The sequence below is a fragment of the Centroberyx affinis genome, unplaced genomic scaffold (genome assembly GCF_046629955.1).
Source record: "Centroberyx affinis isolate AG114_WGS23_722 - 3 ecotype Tasmania unplaced genomic scaffold, CSIRO-AGI_Caff_v1 ptg004210l_1, whole genome shotgun sequence".
Taxonomy (NCBI): Eukaryota; Metazoa; Chordata; class Actinopteri; order Beryciformes; family Berycidae; genus Centroberyx; species Centroberyx affinis.
Genome location: NW_027281955.1, coordinates 710 through 20,000, shown reverse-complemented (window position 1 = coordinate 20,000; position 19,291 = coordinate 710). Strand labels below are relative to the sequence as shown.

At 40.2% G+C, this 19,291-nt stretch overlaps 1 protein-coding gene across 1 annotated transcript in view; it reads left to right on the top strand.

Moving 5' to 3' along the window:
- cacna2d4b (calcium channel, voltage-dependent, alpha 2/delta subunit 4b) overlaps positions 1–17,977 on the top strand; it is a gene marked incomplete at its 5' end in the record, with an annotated part of 57,302 nt that extends 39,325 nt beyond the window's left edge. The window contains 9 exons of the mRNA XM_071543043.1: positions 11,072–11,142; positions 12,062–12,137; positions 12,958–13,010; positions 13,399–13,454; positions 15,394–15,414; positions 15,681–15,798; positions 16,682–16,797; positions 16,963–17,045; positions 17,876–17,977. Coding sequence (XP_071399144.1) covers positions 11,072–11,142; positions 12,062–12,137; positions 12,958–13,010; positions 13,399–13,454; positions 15,394–15,414; positions 15,681–15,798; positions 16,682–16,797; positions 16,963–17,045; positions 17,876–17,977 — 696 coding nt within the window. The remainder of the gene's footprint in view (positions 1–11,071; positions 11,143–12,061; positions 12,138–12,957; positions 13,011–13,398; positions 13,455–15,393; positions 15,415–15,680; positions 15,799–16,681; positions 16,798–16,962; positions 17,046–17,875) is intronic.
- Positions 17,978–19,291: the final 1,314 nt, after the last annotated feature.

The following is a 19,291-nucleotide window of genomic DNA, read 5'->3' as shown; positions in this document are numbered from 1 at the left end:
TGCAGCTCAACATGTCTGTTGATGTTGTTTTTACTGTGTCACTGGCATGACACTGATCCAAGGTATATCTGGTTGTTGTTGTAATGTTACATCATCCTGTCACACTTCCAAAGTGTGTATTGAGCAGGTTGACATACGCTGTGTTTCTGAGACAGATGGAAGGAAACCAGTGTTTCATCTGCCTGGTGTCTCTGCTGTTTAAAAAGCGTTGGCAAAGCGTTCAGTGTGATGACTGTCATATGCTGATATGTTGATATGGCAGTAGGCTGATGGTACAGCGGGTGAATGCAGCATTTCTAATTTCAATTATCTTTTATAACAGCACTTTATGTTGTTGTGTCTCAGGTTTATTGCTGCTGTGATGATTGAATTTCCCTCCAGGATGAATAAACTGTCAGTCCGCAGCCAGCCAGAGTTCATTTAACACTGTGAGATACTGTACAGTCGTGTTGCACAGCCGCTGCAGAGCCATGTCTACGGTGGCCCTGAGGGTCACAACACAACGACATTTCACAAAACACAACATTTCACAAAACACATTTCAGAAAACGACATTTCACAAAACACGACATTTCACAAAACAACATTTCACAAAACACGACTTTTCACAAAACACGACTTCACAAAACACGACATTTCACAAAACACATTTCACAAAAAACGACATTTCACAAAACACGACATTTCACAAAACACGACATTTCACAAAACACATTTCACAAAAAAAGACATTTCACAAAACACGACATTTCACAAAACACGAGATTTCACAAAACACGACATTTCACAAAACAACATTTCACAAAACACGACATTTCACAAAACAACATTTCACAAAACACGACATTTCACAAAAAACGACATTTCACAAAACACATTTCACAAAACAAGACATTTCACAAAAAACGACATTTCGCAAAACACAACATTTCCCAAAACACGACATTTCACAAAAAACGACATTTCGCAAAACACATTTCACAAAACACGACTTTTCACAAAACATTTCCCAAAACACAACTTTTCACAAAACACGACTTTTCCCAAAACACGACTTTTCACAAAACACATTTCACAAAAAACGACATTTCACAAAACACGACATTTCACAAAACATTTCACAAAACACGACATTTCACAAAAAACATTTCACGAAACACGATATTTCACAAAACACGACATTTCACAAAACACGACATTTCACAAACCACATTTCACAAAACAACATTTCACAAAACACGACATTTCACAAAACACAACCACATTTCACAAAACACGACATTTCACAAAACACGACATTTCACAAAACACATTTCACAAAAAACGACATTTCACAAAACACATTTCACAAAACACGACATTTCACAAAACACGACATTTCACAAAACACAACATTTCACAAAACACATTTCACAAAAAACGACATTTCACAAAACACGACATTTCACAAAACACAACATTTCACAAAACACATTTCACAAAACACATTTCACAAAACACGACATTTCACAAAACACGACATTTCACAAAACACGACATTTCACAAAACACAACATTTCACAAAACACATTTCACAAAACACATTTCACACAACGACATTTCACAAAACACATTTCACAAAACACATTTCACACAACGACATTTCACAAAACACATTTCACAAAACACATTTCACACAACGACATTTCACAAAACACAACATTTCACAAAACGTTGTGTTTTGTGAAATGTGTTTTGTGAAATGTCGTTGTGTTTTGACCCTCAGGGCCACCATACATGTCAGCTCTGAGTGAGGAAACATCTACAGTCAACATCAACAACAATTCGCTGTGTATCTAGCTAGCTCCATTTGTCCAAAAAATTCACCAGCTACATCGACTCTTTTCACCACCCAGACATGAGAGTTTAGAGCAGAACAGGACTCCAACTGGCTGATTACCAACAAGCCAAAAAGCTTGAGAGTCGACTCTGTCAGTTCCGTCTTACTGACCAATGATTTTTTGTCTGTGCACATGAACCAGCTGACGGTTCACAGGGTGGTGAGTTTTTCCTGAGCTGGGCCTGGATTAGAAAGTTATGGAGTACGAGAGTGAAAAGCTCACTTCATGCATTTTAGATGAATTGGTGTAACATTATTATTGCTCCTGCAACATTATTCAGATTTCTTAATTTGCATGAATTAGCTCCAGGCCGTTCCCTCACAGAGGTGGGTGGCTTAGACTTCTGGCTGCTGCACACACAGCAGTCTGAAATGTGAGTCTGGTCTTCTGAAATGTCATGAAATGAGCTTGATGTCTTGAAATGTAAATAAGGAACACTGTGCAGGAGAAGTGTTAGAAATGTGTTTCCCAGCAGAAAGGATCAGCTGGAGGAGACAGGACTAGAAACAGGAAGTAGTTTGACAGTGGACAGTCAGGGTGTGGAGGTCGGAGGTCGGGGGGGGGGCGGATGGTTCAATTCCCAATTCAGGACAACAAGTTTTCATTTATTGAACCATGAGCAAAACCTGAAGCTAACTAGCCTGGTTCCAGTCTCCTGAGTCTCATTCCTCCACTCAGAGAGTCTGGAGTTTCCCTCGTCAACGGTTTGTTCTCTCTCAGAGACACTATCGAGCCAATCAGAGCCTTTGTGGGCGGGACTAAAGTTTGAACCATTCGTATGATGGTTTTTCATTGGCGTTTTGGCAGAACAGATTTGATGAAATCACCTCCTCAACCAACAGATTGTCTGAGGAATTCTCAGGCTGAATAATGGAGTCAGAACCAAATGGCCATTCAGTCTGAATATCAGGCTAGAACCAAACCTGAAGCTGACTGTTCCAGCTGCTAAATTGAAGCGTTAGGCTGCGTTCACATATTGCGATATTTGATGTGGAAAAAGCTCTGCCTGGAGCGCTTTTCTTGAGGAGAAATAAAAAGCGGATCACCTGTCATTAGCTTTATGATCACTGTTGCAGTAACGGAAATTCACTTATTACAACGTCCAATTTCTCCCCCGGCACTTTCACTTTCTCCATATTTGTTGTTGCTATGGGAAACGGCAAGCGTCTCCATCATTGCGATTGGTCGTCTGAGAGAAAAGCGGTTCACGTCACCCGGCACTTTTCTAAAAAAGTTGAACATTTCTCAACTTTTGAAAGTGCTCTGCTCTGACAAAAAAAAAAAACCCGCCGCTGCAGCGCTTTTCAGGAGCAGCCGCCTTTTGTGGACTTGTGGCCGCTTCCCATTACTTTTAATGAGAAAAGGGCGCTGGTAACCTTCTCATGTGACCAACAGGTGAAAATGTCCAGAACAATTCCTGCTGTTGGACCAGAATCCTTTACTGCAAGAGGAACCTGATCTGAACTGTGGATCAGGTTCAGAGTTCAGGATCACTGCACAAAGATTTTAAGACTCTGTTGAAAATGTAATTTCCTGCGGTTTAATCTATAGGAGCAAAGAAGTTGATTCGGTGACATTAGAGTGAGACTCAGATTGGAGCATCGTGACGTGCCGCAGTGTTTTCTCCGGTCTGGATCTCAGAAGGTGGATCGGGTCATAAACAACATCTGGACGGCTCACAGGATTTGAGGACAGTTCTGGTCCTAATCTCAGCGAGGCGCATTAGTAGCCAAATAAAAACCTTATCTCTTCACTTCACTGTGGGACGCTCTCACTCCCACGCTGAGACCGGAGGTCTGTCCCGGCTCAGATAAGAGAGGCTGCAGGTCTTTAAGAGTCTGGAAAAAGTCTTAAATTAAATGATCTAAATTTACGGCCTTAAAAAGTATTAATGTGTCTCCTGTCTGACCAGGTAACGACAGGTTTGCTTTCAGTTAAGCTTCATTTTGATGTAAAATCAGAGAGAGGTTTTGATAGATTCTTTACATTCAGTGATATTTAGTGGAGGCAGAAGTGGAAAGAAAGACAAATGAAATGAGGAACTGCTTTGTTTCACTAGAAGATGTGAACGGGAGCAGCAGTGATGTTGTTTGATTTCCTGATGCTGTATCACATCACTGCAGCTTGACCCACATGCATGTTGACTGTTGGATTAATACAGAACAGAGTTAAAACAGTCTTTTTTTTTAATTTATTTATTTTATTTAGCACAAAAGAGTAATTCAAACAAAATATCCATAATGTATACCAACATCATAAAGAGCATGTGCAAGGAAGACCAAAGAAATCCCGAGGGGCTTATGGAGTGTCTCCCTTAATAACAATCATACATAATTACAATATAGTGTAATAAAAGTTTAGAAAGAACAAAACAATATGAACAAATCAATAAGTAAAGTAATACTGTTAAATAAATAGGGTGAAAAGTAGAAAAAAGTAAAAGAATATTAAAAGAAACCAAAAAGAAAAGAAAAGGAAAAGTGGAGTAAAGGGATAAAGAGAGAAAACAACATGACAAACAGGTTTGATTTTCATCACATCTGCTTTGTCCTTTTTCTGATTCTGCCCATTTCTAGTTTTACAACTTTCATCAGGTATGTTCAGTCAGAAAAAGGCTGCTTTCATCAGCTTTTTGTTTCTTGATTTTGGTTTGTAATAATAATAATAATAATAACAATAAATTGTATTTGTATAGCACCTTTCAAAACATAATTACAAAGTGCTTCACAACAGCAAAAAAAAAAAAAAAAAAAAAAATCCAACAAAATGACAATAAAATAAAAGCATTATAAAAAGAACATAAAAGTAAGAATAAACTAAAATAAAGTATACGATAAGATTCAAATAATAAAACAATAGAATTGATTATTAGACATACACAGCAATTAAGTAAAAGCACATCTAAAAAAGTGCGTTTTTAAAAGAGATTTAAAAGAGGACAAAGATGTGGTCTCAAATCCAGGTCCAGGCAGCATTAAAAAGTCTTAAACTTGACTTTCTGAAACCTGCAGATCCCCTGCCCAGATGTATATTTCTGATTCCAGTTCAGTCATAACTGACACTGACTGAGCATTGCTTCAGCATTTTGCTCAAATGAGGACACTTAGGACATATGAGTGGAACCTGTGAGGTTTAGGTTACGGGACGGTCTCCAGCCAGATGTGTCCCTGCCGGGGCCAGACGAGGCTTAGCTCTCGTCCCTCGACCCCCTGACTCCTGACAGGCTGCCAGCGGTCAGTCAGACCTTGGACCTCCAACTGTAGCTGCTGATTCACTCGCTGTGTGCTGAATGTCTGCACAGCTGACTGTCTGTGAAATGTCCCATATTGTCCCTTTGCTGTAAATGAGGTCATGTTGTGTGTCAGAGTGTGCTGTACTGATACGGCAGATGCAGTGTTGGGGTCGTTACTCAAAAAAAGTAATGTATTACACATTACTCGTTACTTTAAAAAAAAAAAGTAATGCATTACTTTACTTATTTACTCCCTGTAGAAAGTAATTCATTACACTACTCGTTACATTACTTTTGCGTTACTCCGCAACATCGCCTGAGATGCATTGTCACGTAATTGCCAGTTAACAATATAACGTTAAACCTTACATATGCCCACATATCAGCACAAATCCCTATCCTAATAAAGAGGACATACACAAGATCTTACTTTTATGCTCTTTAATATCACAAAGCCGACAGCAAAGTTGGTGAAAACCAGCCCAAAGAAAACTTCACAGAAAAATGTTGTGGCGAGAACAAGACTCAGCTGCCTAGCAGAATCTCTGCAGTAGGCTGTAACTGCCTTGGAGAGATTTGATGTGGAGTTCACAGCAGTGGATCGTTGTTTCTGGTCTGGGCACAGTTTGCACTTTCTCGTCACATTCTTGTCCTTTCGCGCAGCAAATTTGAAGTAATGTGCATATCTCCACCCCTATCTCCCGCACAAACTGTCTCTAGCCAAAGTCACACCAGAGGTCAGAGGTTGTTGCGCAAGCGTGCGTGAAAAGGCACGTTTGATGATTTTTTTCTATCCGCCCAGATAATCCTGCAGATCCCAGATCCTGCAGATGATTGAAGAATTTATGTAACGCAAGTAACGACATAATTGTTTGATTAGTAACTGTACTGTGATTACTGAATTTAGGAACGTAACGCGTTACATTACTGCGTTACAGACAAATGTAATGTGATTACAGTAACTTTGTAACACGTTACCCCCAACACTGGTTAGATGTCAATGTCTCATTACTGTAAATAGAGGTTTTATTGCATCACAAATCTCATCATAACCAGCTGAGTCTCCATGGAGGAACACTGTAGAACTGTGTGTTAGTTAAAGTGTAAATGTGTATGAAGCAGCCAGAAGCAGAGAGCAGCTGAGTCAGCTTGTTGTGGTGTGGCTGTAGATCCATTCAGTAACGTTCTCAGTAAAAGTGAATAGTGTGATAAGGTGGATTTGTTTCCAAATGTAGGTTACTGTGACACAGTAAACTGTCTTGTCTTTAGCCCTAGTCTCTACTCCAAAACATGAAGAGTTGGAGCTTGAGAAGAGTCAGCTCAGTTAACCTGAACAAACTGTTAGCTAGCTAACTAGCCAGCAAACACACTGATGTTAATGTGAACATGCTAACGCTAGCTGCTACTAGAGACGTTAGCTAGCGTGCTAATCAGATGTGTTAACAACAAGACAGTGATGGTTAGCTGACCAGATGCTATCGTTAGCTAGCTAACAAGCTGACATTATCTAAACACTAAATCAATCAGATGGATCAGTGATGAAATGATCAGTTCAGTCAGAAACAGACAGAAATTAACCGTCTGTTCAATTCTGTTGAGACGACAGAAACACAGTCAGCTGTTCACAGAGCTGAGGACCTCCAACATGGCCGCCAGAGGGGGGTGACATCACCTGGAAGCTTTCTATTTATTGTACTGGAAATCTGATGATGGATTTGTTGTTAAATCATGATGTTCTCTTTAGCTGCAGACATTGGTGGAGAATTGCACCATGAAGGAGATGCAGTTTACACACACACACACACACACACACACACACACACACACACACACACTAAGTTATACAGTAACCCTAAACCAAGAATCCACACATTTACAGTAGATGCTCATTCTTCATTATTTGCATGTCTCCGGCGCTCAGCAGCCTTACTAAGCAGATATTATGATGAAGTGCTTCTTGGACGTTTTGCTGAGGTTTGTACTTTTTTGTGTGCGAAGTTAGTGGAAACACCCAGAATCCCGAGCGGGCGCGGAGGTACGGCTGCACACGCTGCCGAGCGAGCACGGTAAATATTTAATCACCGGAGAAATAGAGGCAGTGCTGACTTCAAGAAATAGGTCAGAGAAAAACCTCCCAGAGAGTTTTTGCTCTAATGTGCAGAGTGACCAAGCAAAACACCTCGGCTGTGTGCAGAGGAAATGTCTGTTTGATCAATGGCCGGGTCTCGTTTCTGCATCAGGTCAGTGTGTTCACAGCGGAGTGCAGGTGAGACCGATACCTGAGGCCGATACTGAGCTGTGAGTACAGATGGGATCTGGTCCAACTCTGATACACTGAAAAAAAACTCTCCATCTTAACAAGTCATTCAGTCTATTATTGAGTCCTAAAATCTGAATTTTCTTAAAACAAGTGAAGAAATCTGCCAGTGGGGTTTGATCATTTCCAGAGGTGAAAAGTAACTAAGTACATTTACTCAAGTACTGTACTTAAGTACAATTTTGGGGTACTTGTACTTTCCATTTTCTGCTACTTTATACTTCTACTCCACTACAATTCAGAGGCAAATATTGCACTTTTTACTCCTCTACCTTTATTTGATAACTTAAGTTACTAGTTACTTTGCATATTCAGATTAATAATACAAAATATAATCAACAAATAAATGATGATGTATTATTATAGATTAAGATAAAACTGTATTGATCCCCAGGGGGAAATTTACAAACTACCCAGCAGTAAATAAAGTCATTCAAATCAGCTTCACCTTTACCAGCTGCAACATTAAAGTGATGAACACATTAATGCATCAATAATTATAATTCAATAATTTAATATACATTATTCTGAAATGGGCCATTCTGCATAATGAGTACTTTTACTTTTGGTACTTTAAGTATATTTTGATGCTAATACTTTTGTACTTCTACTTAAGTAAAGATTTGAATGCAGGACTTTTACTTGTAACAGAGTATTTCTACACTGTGGTATTGTTACTTTTACTTAAGTACAAGATCTGAGTACTTCTTCCACCGCTGATAATTTCACTTGTTGTGTTGTGAAATGTTCTTTCATTTTATGTTCCAGCCAGATCACTAAGGTTCTCCACCGCTTTTCTTTTAAATGTTCCTTATGTGTCCCATAAAGGAACCGGTGAGAGCACCTTCTGTTTTTATGCCCCTAAACTGTGGAACTCACTGCCTCTGGATATTAGAACGGAAAGCTCTCTCTGTATTTTTAAAAGGAAATTTGAGACCTATCTTTTTAATCTGGCTTTTAATTTGGAGTAATGTTATAGCCTTAGTTTTTAAGTTCTAATCATTGGTTTTTACTTTTATCCCTGGTGTTTATTTCATTGTATTTTTATTTTATCTTATTGACTCTTATTTATTGATTTTTATTGTTGTAATTTTGCTATGTGAAGCACTTTGGTCTGCATGCTTGTATGAAAGGTGCTATATAGATAAAGTTGAGTTGGAGTTGTTTCCAGTGCAAATCAACTTGTTTCAAGAATTTTAGTAGAATCAAGTAGAGTCATTTTCCTGACAGCAGTGCAGTGATCTGCCTTATTCTGACTGGTTTCAACAGACTGACTTGTTTCATTTCTAGAAAACTCCTGAAACAAGTGAAGCTGCATTGGAGACAAGTGGAGTTATCTCTCCTCACTGCAGAATGTTTCTCTGGGTTTAAGGAAAAATAAGATCTGAAGGCTGAATATGAGACTAAATGACTTAAGATGGACGTTTTTTGCAGTTTGATTGATTAACCTGAGTTGACTCTAATTCCACAAGTCTGCATGAATGTATTAGTAGTAGTTTTGGAAGTAGTATCCTGGGTTTCAGTGGAGAGTTTTAGTGTCCCATGATGGTCTGAATGCTGTTTCAGTGTTTCCACCCTGATGAGTATAAAACTCTGGGGGAAACACTGAATTCTGGGATTTTTTTGGCATGATAAGAGTCAAATTTAAAGATAATGAGTATCAGCCCAAATGTCGGCTATGAGTACCTTCAATTAAAAAATATCAGTGCTACAAACAAAAGGACAAAAGGACAATCCAGGCACTCCAAATATAAAAATATAACCACGAGGAAGGAAATATTTAAAAAGCCTTTATTGTAGTGGCTAAATCATTAAAAAAACCAACATGTTTCGACCACTGTAGGTCTTCTTCAGGGCTTTAAACGATTTTTAAAGTCCTGTATTTTCCTATTTTCCTATATTTTTATATTTGGAGTGCCTGGATTGTCCTTTTGTCCTTTTGTTTGTCGCACTCTTTTTTTCCAAGAGCACCCGACACATTTTTGATCCTAATTTGACAATATAGAGCAACCAGTCATTTCCTTTTTTTCTAAAAAAATATCAGTATCGGTATCGGCCTTGAAAAACTCATATCGGTCGCACCTTAGTTGCCGCTGTGTGTTTGCCAGGCCCTTGGCAGGAGCGTGACTCTGGCATTTTTTATTATTTTTTATTTTTTTCTGATTCCGGAGCGTTTCCCCTCTGCTGCTGTCAGGCGAGCGGAGCGTCGGGTTTCACCGTGAGCGCAGGAACGCTCAGCAAACACCCGACTGCTCCGGGGCCTCTGGGAAATCCCCCTCCGGACTGAAACACTGAGAGCAGCAGACAGACAGAGAGCAGCTTGTAGACCTGAACACAGTGAACACAGGGAACACAGTGAACACAGGGAACACAGTGAACACAGTGAACACAGTGAACACAGGGAACACAGTGAACACAGTGAACACAGGGAACACAGTGAACACAGGGAACACAGTGAACACAGTGAACACAGGGAACACAGTGAACACAGTGAACACAGGGAACACAGTGAACACAGTGAACACAGGGAACACAGTGAACACAGGGAACACAGTGAACACAGGGAACACAGTGAACACAGTGAACACAGGGAACACAGGGAACACAGGGAACACAGGGAACACAGTGAACACAGTGAACACAGGGAACACAGGGAACACAGTGAACACAGGGAACAGAATCGCTCGGACAAAGTCGTCTGAATAATTCAGCGACTGCTCTGCTGCGGCCGAGGAGACGAGAAACACACAGAACTGAGACTGGAATCCTCTAATTCTGTTTAATACACAGTTTCACACACAGGCTGTCAGGTCATTTGTTTTGACCTGTTTTATTCATGTCGTTTTTTTTTCTTCTGCAACCTTACTTTTGATTCTACTGGTTATTGTTTGGCTCTTACATATTGTTGTCTTATTGTTTATAATTATTAGCAGCCAGAGGTGTGACCAAGTCAGTCTCAAGTCTTGAGGCTCAAGTCTCAAGTCAAGTCTCAAGTCTAAATTTAGATTACCAAGTCAAGTCCAAGTCATTAATGTCAAGTCTCAAGTCTAAATTTAGATTACCAAGTCAAGTCCAAGTCATTAATGTCAAGTCTCAAGTCTAAATGTAGAACAGCAAGTCAAGTCAGAACAAATCAAGAGTCCAGTATCAATTTAATATCTTAAAGAAAACTAAATATCTAGGACTTTTCAATGCAATATGGTTTTAATAGGATAAAAACTTGGTAAGAGCATCATGAGTTTGATTTCTATAATCAGTTTCAACTTCAATAAATTCAATCATTCCATACAAATTCAGAAAACAGAATTTAAATTCAGTCGTCTGCTGGAACAAATCTCATCACTTTCAATCTAAGTCATTTACACAAACACAAGATCTCAAGTCAAGACTTTAGAAACCTTTTCAAGTCATCAGAGTACAAGTCAGAGTCAAGTCCCAAGTCACCAGAACCCAAGTCAAGTCAAGTCTCAAGTCTTCTCTTCATGCATCAGTCTTCATGAAGTCTCAAGCACTTCAAATTGTGCCTCAAGTCTAACTCGAGTCCAGGTCATGTGACTCGAGTCTCCTCCTCTGGTAGCAGCAGTAGTAGTAGAGCGGTTGGATTCGTCCTCATAAACTTTTCCCTCTGATTGTCTGTTGCAGGTCGGACGTTTCTTCGGTGAAGTGGACGGGTCGGTCATGGCGTCGCTCATCAAGATGGGCATGTTCAAAAAGTAAGACTCGCTCTCTCTCTCTCCAGGTCACTCTGTCGCCTCCTGCTGGGGGAAAAGCCTCCAGCCACGTTTACTCATCTGGGGCCGGAGTCACAGAAAAGCTCTTAAGACTTAGGAAGTTACCTAAGGAGACATTCTAGAAGTTCTTCAGGTTTGTGGTTTCTGAAGATTAGTCTCATCTCTTATGACCTTCTCTTGGTTTCATACTACTTAGTGAGCCACCGGCAAACAGGCACAAAAGGACCGAAATGTTGTTTTCAATAATTAAAGAAGCACGTTAGAAGAAGATCTGTCTGCTAGCTGGAGTAATTTTACCTTTGATAGGTTGGAAATTTCAATCCACTCCCACAAGCTTTAAGACGAAAACGTTAACAGTATAAACAATATCAGCTAATGCAAACCTTTAATAACCAACTTATACAGACTAACAGCCAGTTAGCTAAAGTCAGTAAAACTATTAATACTTTGAAATACCTACTTAATTGTCTAAAATGTGTGTTTGAATAAATTAATTTAGAGGCTTACCTTTTAACTGCAACAAATTTAAGACGAGTTAAGAGAAAGTTAAGAAAATACTTCATGAATATAAACTTATCTGATCTTTTTTGTTAAGACTAAAGTTCTGAAAAAAATAAAATTTATAAAATAAATAAATAAAATATTTTTTTTTTACTAAGAAGTTTTGTGAATCCGGCCGCTGCTCTGTAAACCTGACAATGTGCACAGCCAGAGATGCACATCTGCTCCTCCTCTTATCTACACGCTCTTTCCAAACATCTGTAGATCTGTCAGTTCTGTCAGTGATCAATAAGCAAGACGGAGACGAAGCTTTAATCTGAAATATCTTCTATTGATGCTGTTTTTAACTCTGCTGCTGGAGGAGTAAAGTAAAGTTGATGTGAGCTGGTTTGTGTTGCAGAGTCTCTCTGTTCGACTACCAGGCCATGTGCAAGAACAGCCACCACCATGCCAGCAGCGCCAGGCCACTGCTCAGCGTGAGTCTCACACACACACACACACACACACACACACACACACACACACACACACACACACACACACACACAGACACAGACACACACACACACACACACACACACACACACACACACACACACACACACACACACACAGACACACACACACACAGACACACACACACACAGAGAGACGAGTTACACCTAGAGTTAGGATTAAAATAATTACAGCTAGTTACAGTTAGTCAGTTATAGTTAGTTATAGTAATTACAGTTAGTTACAGTTAATTATACATAATTACAGTTAGTTACAGTTATAGTTAGTTATAGGTAATTACAGTTATGATTATAGTTAGTTATAGTAATTACATTTAGATTCAGTTACAGTTAGTTATAGCTACACTGAGTTATAGTAATTAGTTATAGTTAGTTACAGTTAGAGGTAATTATAGTTACAGTTAGTTACAGTTAGAGGTAATTATAGTTATAGTTACAGTTAGTTACAGTCAGAGGTAATTATAGTTATAGTTAGTTACAGTTAGAGGTAATTATAGTTACAGTTAGTTACAGTCAGAGGTAATTATAGTTATAGTTAGTTACAGTTAGATATAATTATAATTACAGTTAGTTACAGTTAGAGGTAATTATAGTTATAGTTACAGTTAGTTACAGTTAGAGGTAATTATAGTTAGTTACAGTTAGAGGTAATTATAGTTATAGTTACAGTTAGTTACAGTTAGAGGTAATTATAGTTATAGTTACAGTTAGTTAGAGTTAGTTCTAGTTACAGTCAGTTCTAGTTATTTCTCTGTCTAACCCGCTGCTCCTCTGTCTCCAGCCTTTCTACGGCATTGTAGCGTTGCTCCGATGGATTTTCTCCAACGCTCTGATGTGAGTGTCAGCTTCTCTGTTTAGTACACATAAACCATATGAAGAGTCTAAATCCAAAATGAAATACCTGCCTCTGGAAAAAACCTGGCACCTACTCCTAAACAAAAATACACAAAAATAAACCAAAAGATGGTGGAACTGAAGTCCTTGGTTCACTAAAAGAAAAGACTTTTACAGACTGGATCCTCTGGTTTAGACGTATTGAATGATGGAGTGTTTAGGAATACTAATCTTTATATTTGCTGTGTGACTGGCCTGTGATCATCTAACTGTGACTGTACTGGATGTTGTTGGATGTTGTCTCGCTGTGTTTCCTCAGGACAGATCAGTTTGTCTCTGTGCAGTTTGTCCTTAACGTCTCGTTTTCCCATCATGCCTCTCCTGTCAGGTTCTTGCTGGACTTCAACCTCTGTGGACTTTGGCACTCGGATTATTTCGTGGACGGTAAGCCGGCCCGACGCTGCCAGCAAGCAAAATCCACCAGACAGCCAGGACTTAGACCGGACTGAGGCCGGTTCTCTAGCTCTGTGGTCTGTAGGGGTTTCACAGCAGCCAGGACTAAATATCAAGTCACAGAACGCCGAGTCAGCAGAGTTCCCCAGGTTCTCTTTCATGAGAACGATCTTCTCATGAAAGAGAGACCAGAGAAGCATCTTCACTGAGAATCATGGGAGAACTTTTCTTTCCATTGGTTCTCGTCCGATGCGTCCTCGGCTGGAAGCGTAAACCTCCTGGATCTCTGTCCGTCCTCGCCGTTCTGTTGTTTTTGAATCGTACCGAGGACTTTCAACATCCTGTCAGACACGTTCTGCAAACTGAGACTTGTGACTCGAGTCTGACGCGAGCCCAAGTCATGTGACTCGAGTCCCCACCAATCAGAGTCGAGGGAAGGTAAACTGGCCATCCCAAGATGTCGAACTGAGAGATACAGGAGATCACCAATCCCCTATATGTGCAGACTCCTAAATGACAGCGGATTTTAGATTTGAGATATGAGATATTAGATTTTAGTTTAGATAATTGCCTAATTTGTCTACTTAGTATTGATGTTTTATTGTAACAGCAAAATAATTCAGTGTTTTTAATGACAATTGTCTTTATGAACCTGTAATAAGGCTGAAAGGTCAATAAACAAACAAATAAGGTAGGGTAGGGTAGTTATATTTACTTTACGATTATTTACTCGATGAATTATTTCAATTATTTGCCAAATGAAATAAAAAACGAGACAAAAACAAAGCTGTGACAGTTCAACAGTATCAGTTGCTGCAGCAGCGTGACACAACATGAACCAACCTGCAGCAACACTTCCTGCTCTGCTGGAGACGGTGACAGTGTGGCTCAGTACACCAGACATCTGAACAAACCAAAGATCCTCTATACACACAAGATGACGCATTACAAGCTGCGCGAATGGTATGAAATGGTATACACTTCCTGTCTCCTAAGTGGGCGTGGTCGCCTATCCCCCCATCTCGTATGGAAGTGTTGTGAACGTCAAATTTAATGTTTGCGCCTTATTTTGCCACTCGTTTTTATCTGCTAGCTTAATATCTGATATTAACCCAGTACAAGATCATATCAGTCCAATAATATTCTCTTTTTTCCCCTCCAAAAACAGTTAAATAATAATAACAATAATAGTATTATTAAGCAAAGAAACACAAGTTTTATTTCAGTTTTAACTTTTAATTCATGGTTTCACGTATAAGTCCCTTTAAATGTCTGTGTATCCAGTTGGAAAGTGTCGGCAGCTCTGCAGTGAAACAGACCGACGGGAAATATGATGCTGCTGCCAGATCTGTCAGAGTGTGTTGCTGAGACAGAGACAGATCTCCAACAAAGATAATTTTCTCCTGATTTGTCCGTCTGAAAAATGCCATTTTAGTGTCAGAATGTTGGGAAGATATGTGGCTTGTGAAAAACGGGTCCGATATTTACTTCGGTGACTACGGGGCGAAAGAATCGGTCATGATCTGTGCTCACGTTCACTTCTCCCATTGGAGTGAACAGACTCAGGACCTGCTGCTAGTCTCCTAAAGGGGTGGGGCAGTGGAGAAACCATGTGACACAGATACAGGAAATGACTCGCAGTTGTGCCATCTCGTTTCTAAACCGTCTCTGAACAAACTGTTTCTTACTGAGAAATCCATGAAAACAAAATATAAAGTACAGAAGAAACTGAAATATAAAACAAAAGGAGAGATCCGGCCTCAGTCAGATGTGTGATGTGAACAGTTTGATTGTTTTCTGTTTTCTCCATCATTCATTCATGTCATCACTCACTCATGTCTCATTTACTAATCATTTTCCTTCATTAAAATGGCGGCTCATCATCATCATCAACATCTTCATCATCTGTGATCCATCTCCATCCATTCAGCCAAGGCCGGCTATCATACATGTGAGTAGAGCATCTGTGTGTGTGTGTGTGTGTGTGTGTGTGTGTGTGTGTGTGTGTGTGTGTGTGTGTGTGTATATGTGTTAATGTGTGTGTGTGTGTATGAGTGAGAGAGAGAGGATACTTGGCCGGTCCTGACTTCATTTGTTTAGGATTAGTAATGTAGTTTAGGGTTAAGAATCCTAAGTCCTCACAGGTCTAATAACGTGTGTGTGTGTGTGTGTGTGTGTGTGTGTGTGTGTGTGTGTGTGTGTGTGTGTGTGTCTCAGCTCATAAGCAGAAGAAGGTGGAGGCCATGCTGCCGTGTGACACAGCGTACCCCGGCTTCATGTACGACTCGTCCATCAGAGAAACCAACAGCCTCATCAAGTGTGGACGCTGCCAGAAGTACGACCCACACACACACACACACACACACACACACACACACATACACACACACACACAGACACACACAGACACACACACACACACACACACACACACACTGTACACACACTTACTGTACACACACACACACATAAAATAAGTATGCTAGCTCCATCTTGTGGTAAAATAAGTAAGAATCTCTCCTCCCTCCATCTCACTTCAGTCTCCTCTTGCATCAAGCTTCTTGTTTTATTCCTGAAACAGTTTAAAACAATTTAAATGACGACTTAAACGGTTTAAAACTAGTTTAAAACAATTTTAACAACTCAAACACTTCAAATTTTAGGTTTAATTTAGGTTTAGGTTTAAATCAATTTAAATGACAACTTGAATTGAAATAGCTTTAAAACAGTTTAAACAACTTGTTTTATTCCTGACCTTATTTAACTACAGTTTGTCTTTATGGCGTTAACTAAATGACAATTTATTATGTATTGGATGGTAATTGATTGTTAATTGTCTATTAGACTATTAATAGTCTATTAATTGGTTATTAATTAATTTTTAACCATCTGTAACTTATCTGTGAACTGGCCTGGATCTGGATATTAATTGCTGTTAATGATTTTCCATGATCTGTTAATTAACAGGTTACTAGTTGTGTGTTAATCGTCTGTTAATTGGATGTTAATTTCCTGTTAACTGGCTGTTAACTGTTTGTTAATTGGTTGTTATTTTCTATGAGTTGAGAAGAGTCTGCTGATTGGCTGTTATTTAGTATGAGTTGCGACCTGTCTGCTGATTGGTTGTTATTTAGTATGAGTTGCGACCTGTCTGCTGATTGGCTGTTATTTAGTATGAGTTGCGACCTGTCTGCTGATTGGCTGTCCCTGTGCTGCAGGATGTTTGTGGTGCAGCAGGTCCCGGACAGTAACCTGGTGCTGGTGGTGACTCAGGCCGACTGTGACTGCTCCCGCCAGTACGGACCCATCCTGCTGGAGCCCAAAGAGATCAAATATATCCTTCACTGGTTACCATGGGAACGGGGGAATGGGGGAGAGGGGGGGGGGGACTCATTACATTTAAAGAGTTTGGTATTTGGTGGATGTGTGTGTCAGTGTTGGTGTTAAACTCTGTGAACCTTTCAGTCGGTGTTGCTGTTGTTTCTTAACGGCGGTGAACATAACGCCACAGTCAAGTGCAACAGGATGAAGTCCCAGAAGGTGCGGCGGCGTCCGGAGTCGTGCCACGCCTACCACCCAAAGGTCAGAGGTCAACCTTCCTCCGGCTCAGTGCCGAGGTCACAAGCTAAACCCTGCAGTGTCAAATCTGAATATATAGAGTTAAAGGAGAGGAAACCCATTGATTCACTATTTTAACCTGATTTAGTACACAGAGCAGCTGCTGAATACTCAGCTCTGATTGGCCAGTGAAGTTATGAGGTCAGTTATCTATCTGAACAACAGACGCTGTTTCACATATAAACATATCACAAGTCCAGTACATTCAGCTGGTTTGTAATCAGATGCAGTGGCTCCACCTTGTGGCAGAAAGACGCTCCTGCAGACAAACACTCAGCTGACCGAGGTTAGAAACATGAAGATTTTTACAAAATTATTTTAATTTATTCAGAGAGAAACAAACTTTAGATCGCTGCTTAGATGCTGAACAACAATCTGACCCCATTTGTTTGCGTTTCCATGGTTACAGTTCTGTTACAGTGTCACATGGATGCTGCAGATGTTTCTTAATGCTTAGCTGAAAATATATTTTTACCTGTTTGCTTTTTATTGTTTTTTCTCCTGCTGCTGCTCACTGACTGCAGTTTATGTCAATCTAAATATTTATGATATAAAGATATACATTATAGTAAGAGGTATCAGACAGATGTGACACAGTAATAAGGTAATTAAGGTAATTTAGTAATACATTAGTAATTAGTAAATAGTATAAAATGATAATAATGATATAAAAATGTTCACAAATTCATATTTTGTGTATGTGTGTCTGTTCATGTTTACCTTTCTGTTTACCTCAGCCTCACCGGTCGACAGATTCGATTTTTATATTAATAATGAATTCTTTTCTACAACAGGAAGACGCCAAGGACTGCGGGGGGGCGGCGGCCATTTCCCTGTCGCTGTCCGTCTTCTCCGCCTCTCTGGCCTTCTCATCGGTCCTTCACCGCTGGACGTAAACCAGAACCCACCAATCAGGACGCTCTGAAGGAGCCGGTGGGATTTGAACCAGGAAGTAGAATAAAAACACGGAGCGGGCAGCTAGAGGAACGCCTGGACCGGCCTGGAGACGTCTGGGCCTACGAGGTCTCAGGCTGGACTCTGACACACAGACTCACTTTTTTCTTTTTTCATTTCTTTTTCTCTGCTGTTCAGAAGAGCTTCGTCTGACTCTGGAGCAGCGATAAAGGGCTATTTCACCCAAACTGAACACAGACTCATTTCTCCACCCTGGAAAATAAAAGAGAGCGGACTGACAGAGCGGACTGACAGAGTGGATGGGAGCTGAGCGGACCTGAACACAGCTCCCCCTGCTGGACGGACCTGAACACAGCTCCCCCTGCCGGACGGACCTGAACACAGCTCCCCCTGCTGGACAGACTTGAGCACAGCAGCTTCTATGCACGGAGAAATGTTGCCATACTGCCGAACAAGAATGTAGCGTCTTTCTAGCTTTTTGATACACAGAAATATTGTATACATGTAGTGTTTTATGTTGAAATTATTTACCAAAACTCTTGAAAAGGAAAAAAAAAAGTTTCAGTTTTAAAGGATAGGTTTGTTGATTTGGGATCTTTTTCTCTTCATCCCTGTAGTACTTGGAGCCACAGACAGTATTGTCTGTAGTTGTTGGACCCACAGACAGTCTTGTCTCCAGTCAGCTGTCAGTTGAAGCTCCGCTGCCTCTTGCTGCAATGAGTCCAAACTGTTTGTCAGAATATTCCAGAGAAGCCGTTTGTGTCTCCACAGAGTCGAGAGGAAACAGATTCAGTTCCTCCGTTACTCAACTTTCACTAATCAGGAAATCACAGAACTATTTTTCTCTGCCGCAGCACAGACCGCTGTGAGGTGAAAGGCGGTTCCTGGCGGAGTGATCTGGTTCTGGACGGTCGGGTCAGATCGTAAACAGTAGAGTTCGGTAGAAGACGATCCAGCGAGGGGAAACGGTCGGTGCCGCTGCTTTCCGGGCCGCGGAGAGAAATACCTTGGTCGCTCTCCGTATCGTTTTCACATATTTTGACAGTTTGGACTCATTGTTAGCAGGTTCATGAAGGTTTTCTTCATGCATCAAGTCTCAAGCAAATAAAAGTGTGACTTGAGTCTGACTCAAGTCCCCATCTCTGATCAGTTGTATATGAAGAGACACATTTTTGTCATATTTAACGTGGAAAAATTGCACGGCGGAGATGGGGTAAAAGTTATTGGTGAAACTGTTCAATTATCCAAACCATTTGACAGGAAACTAAACTTAGCTAAACTCAAGACTTTGGCGC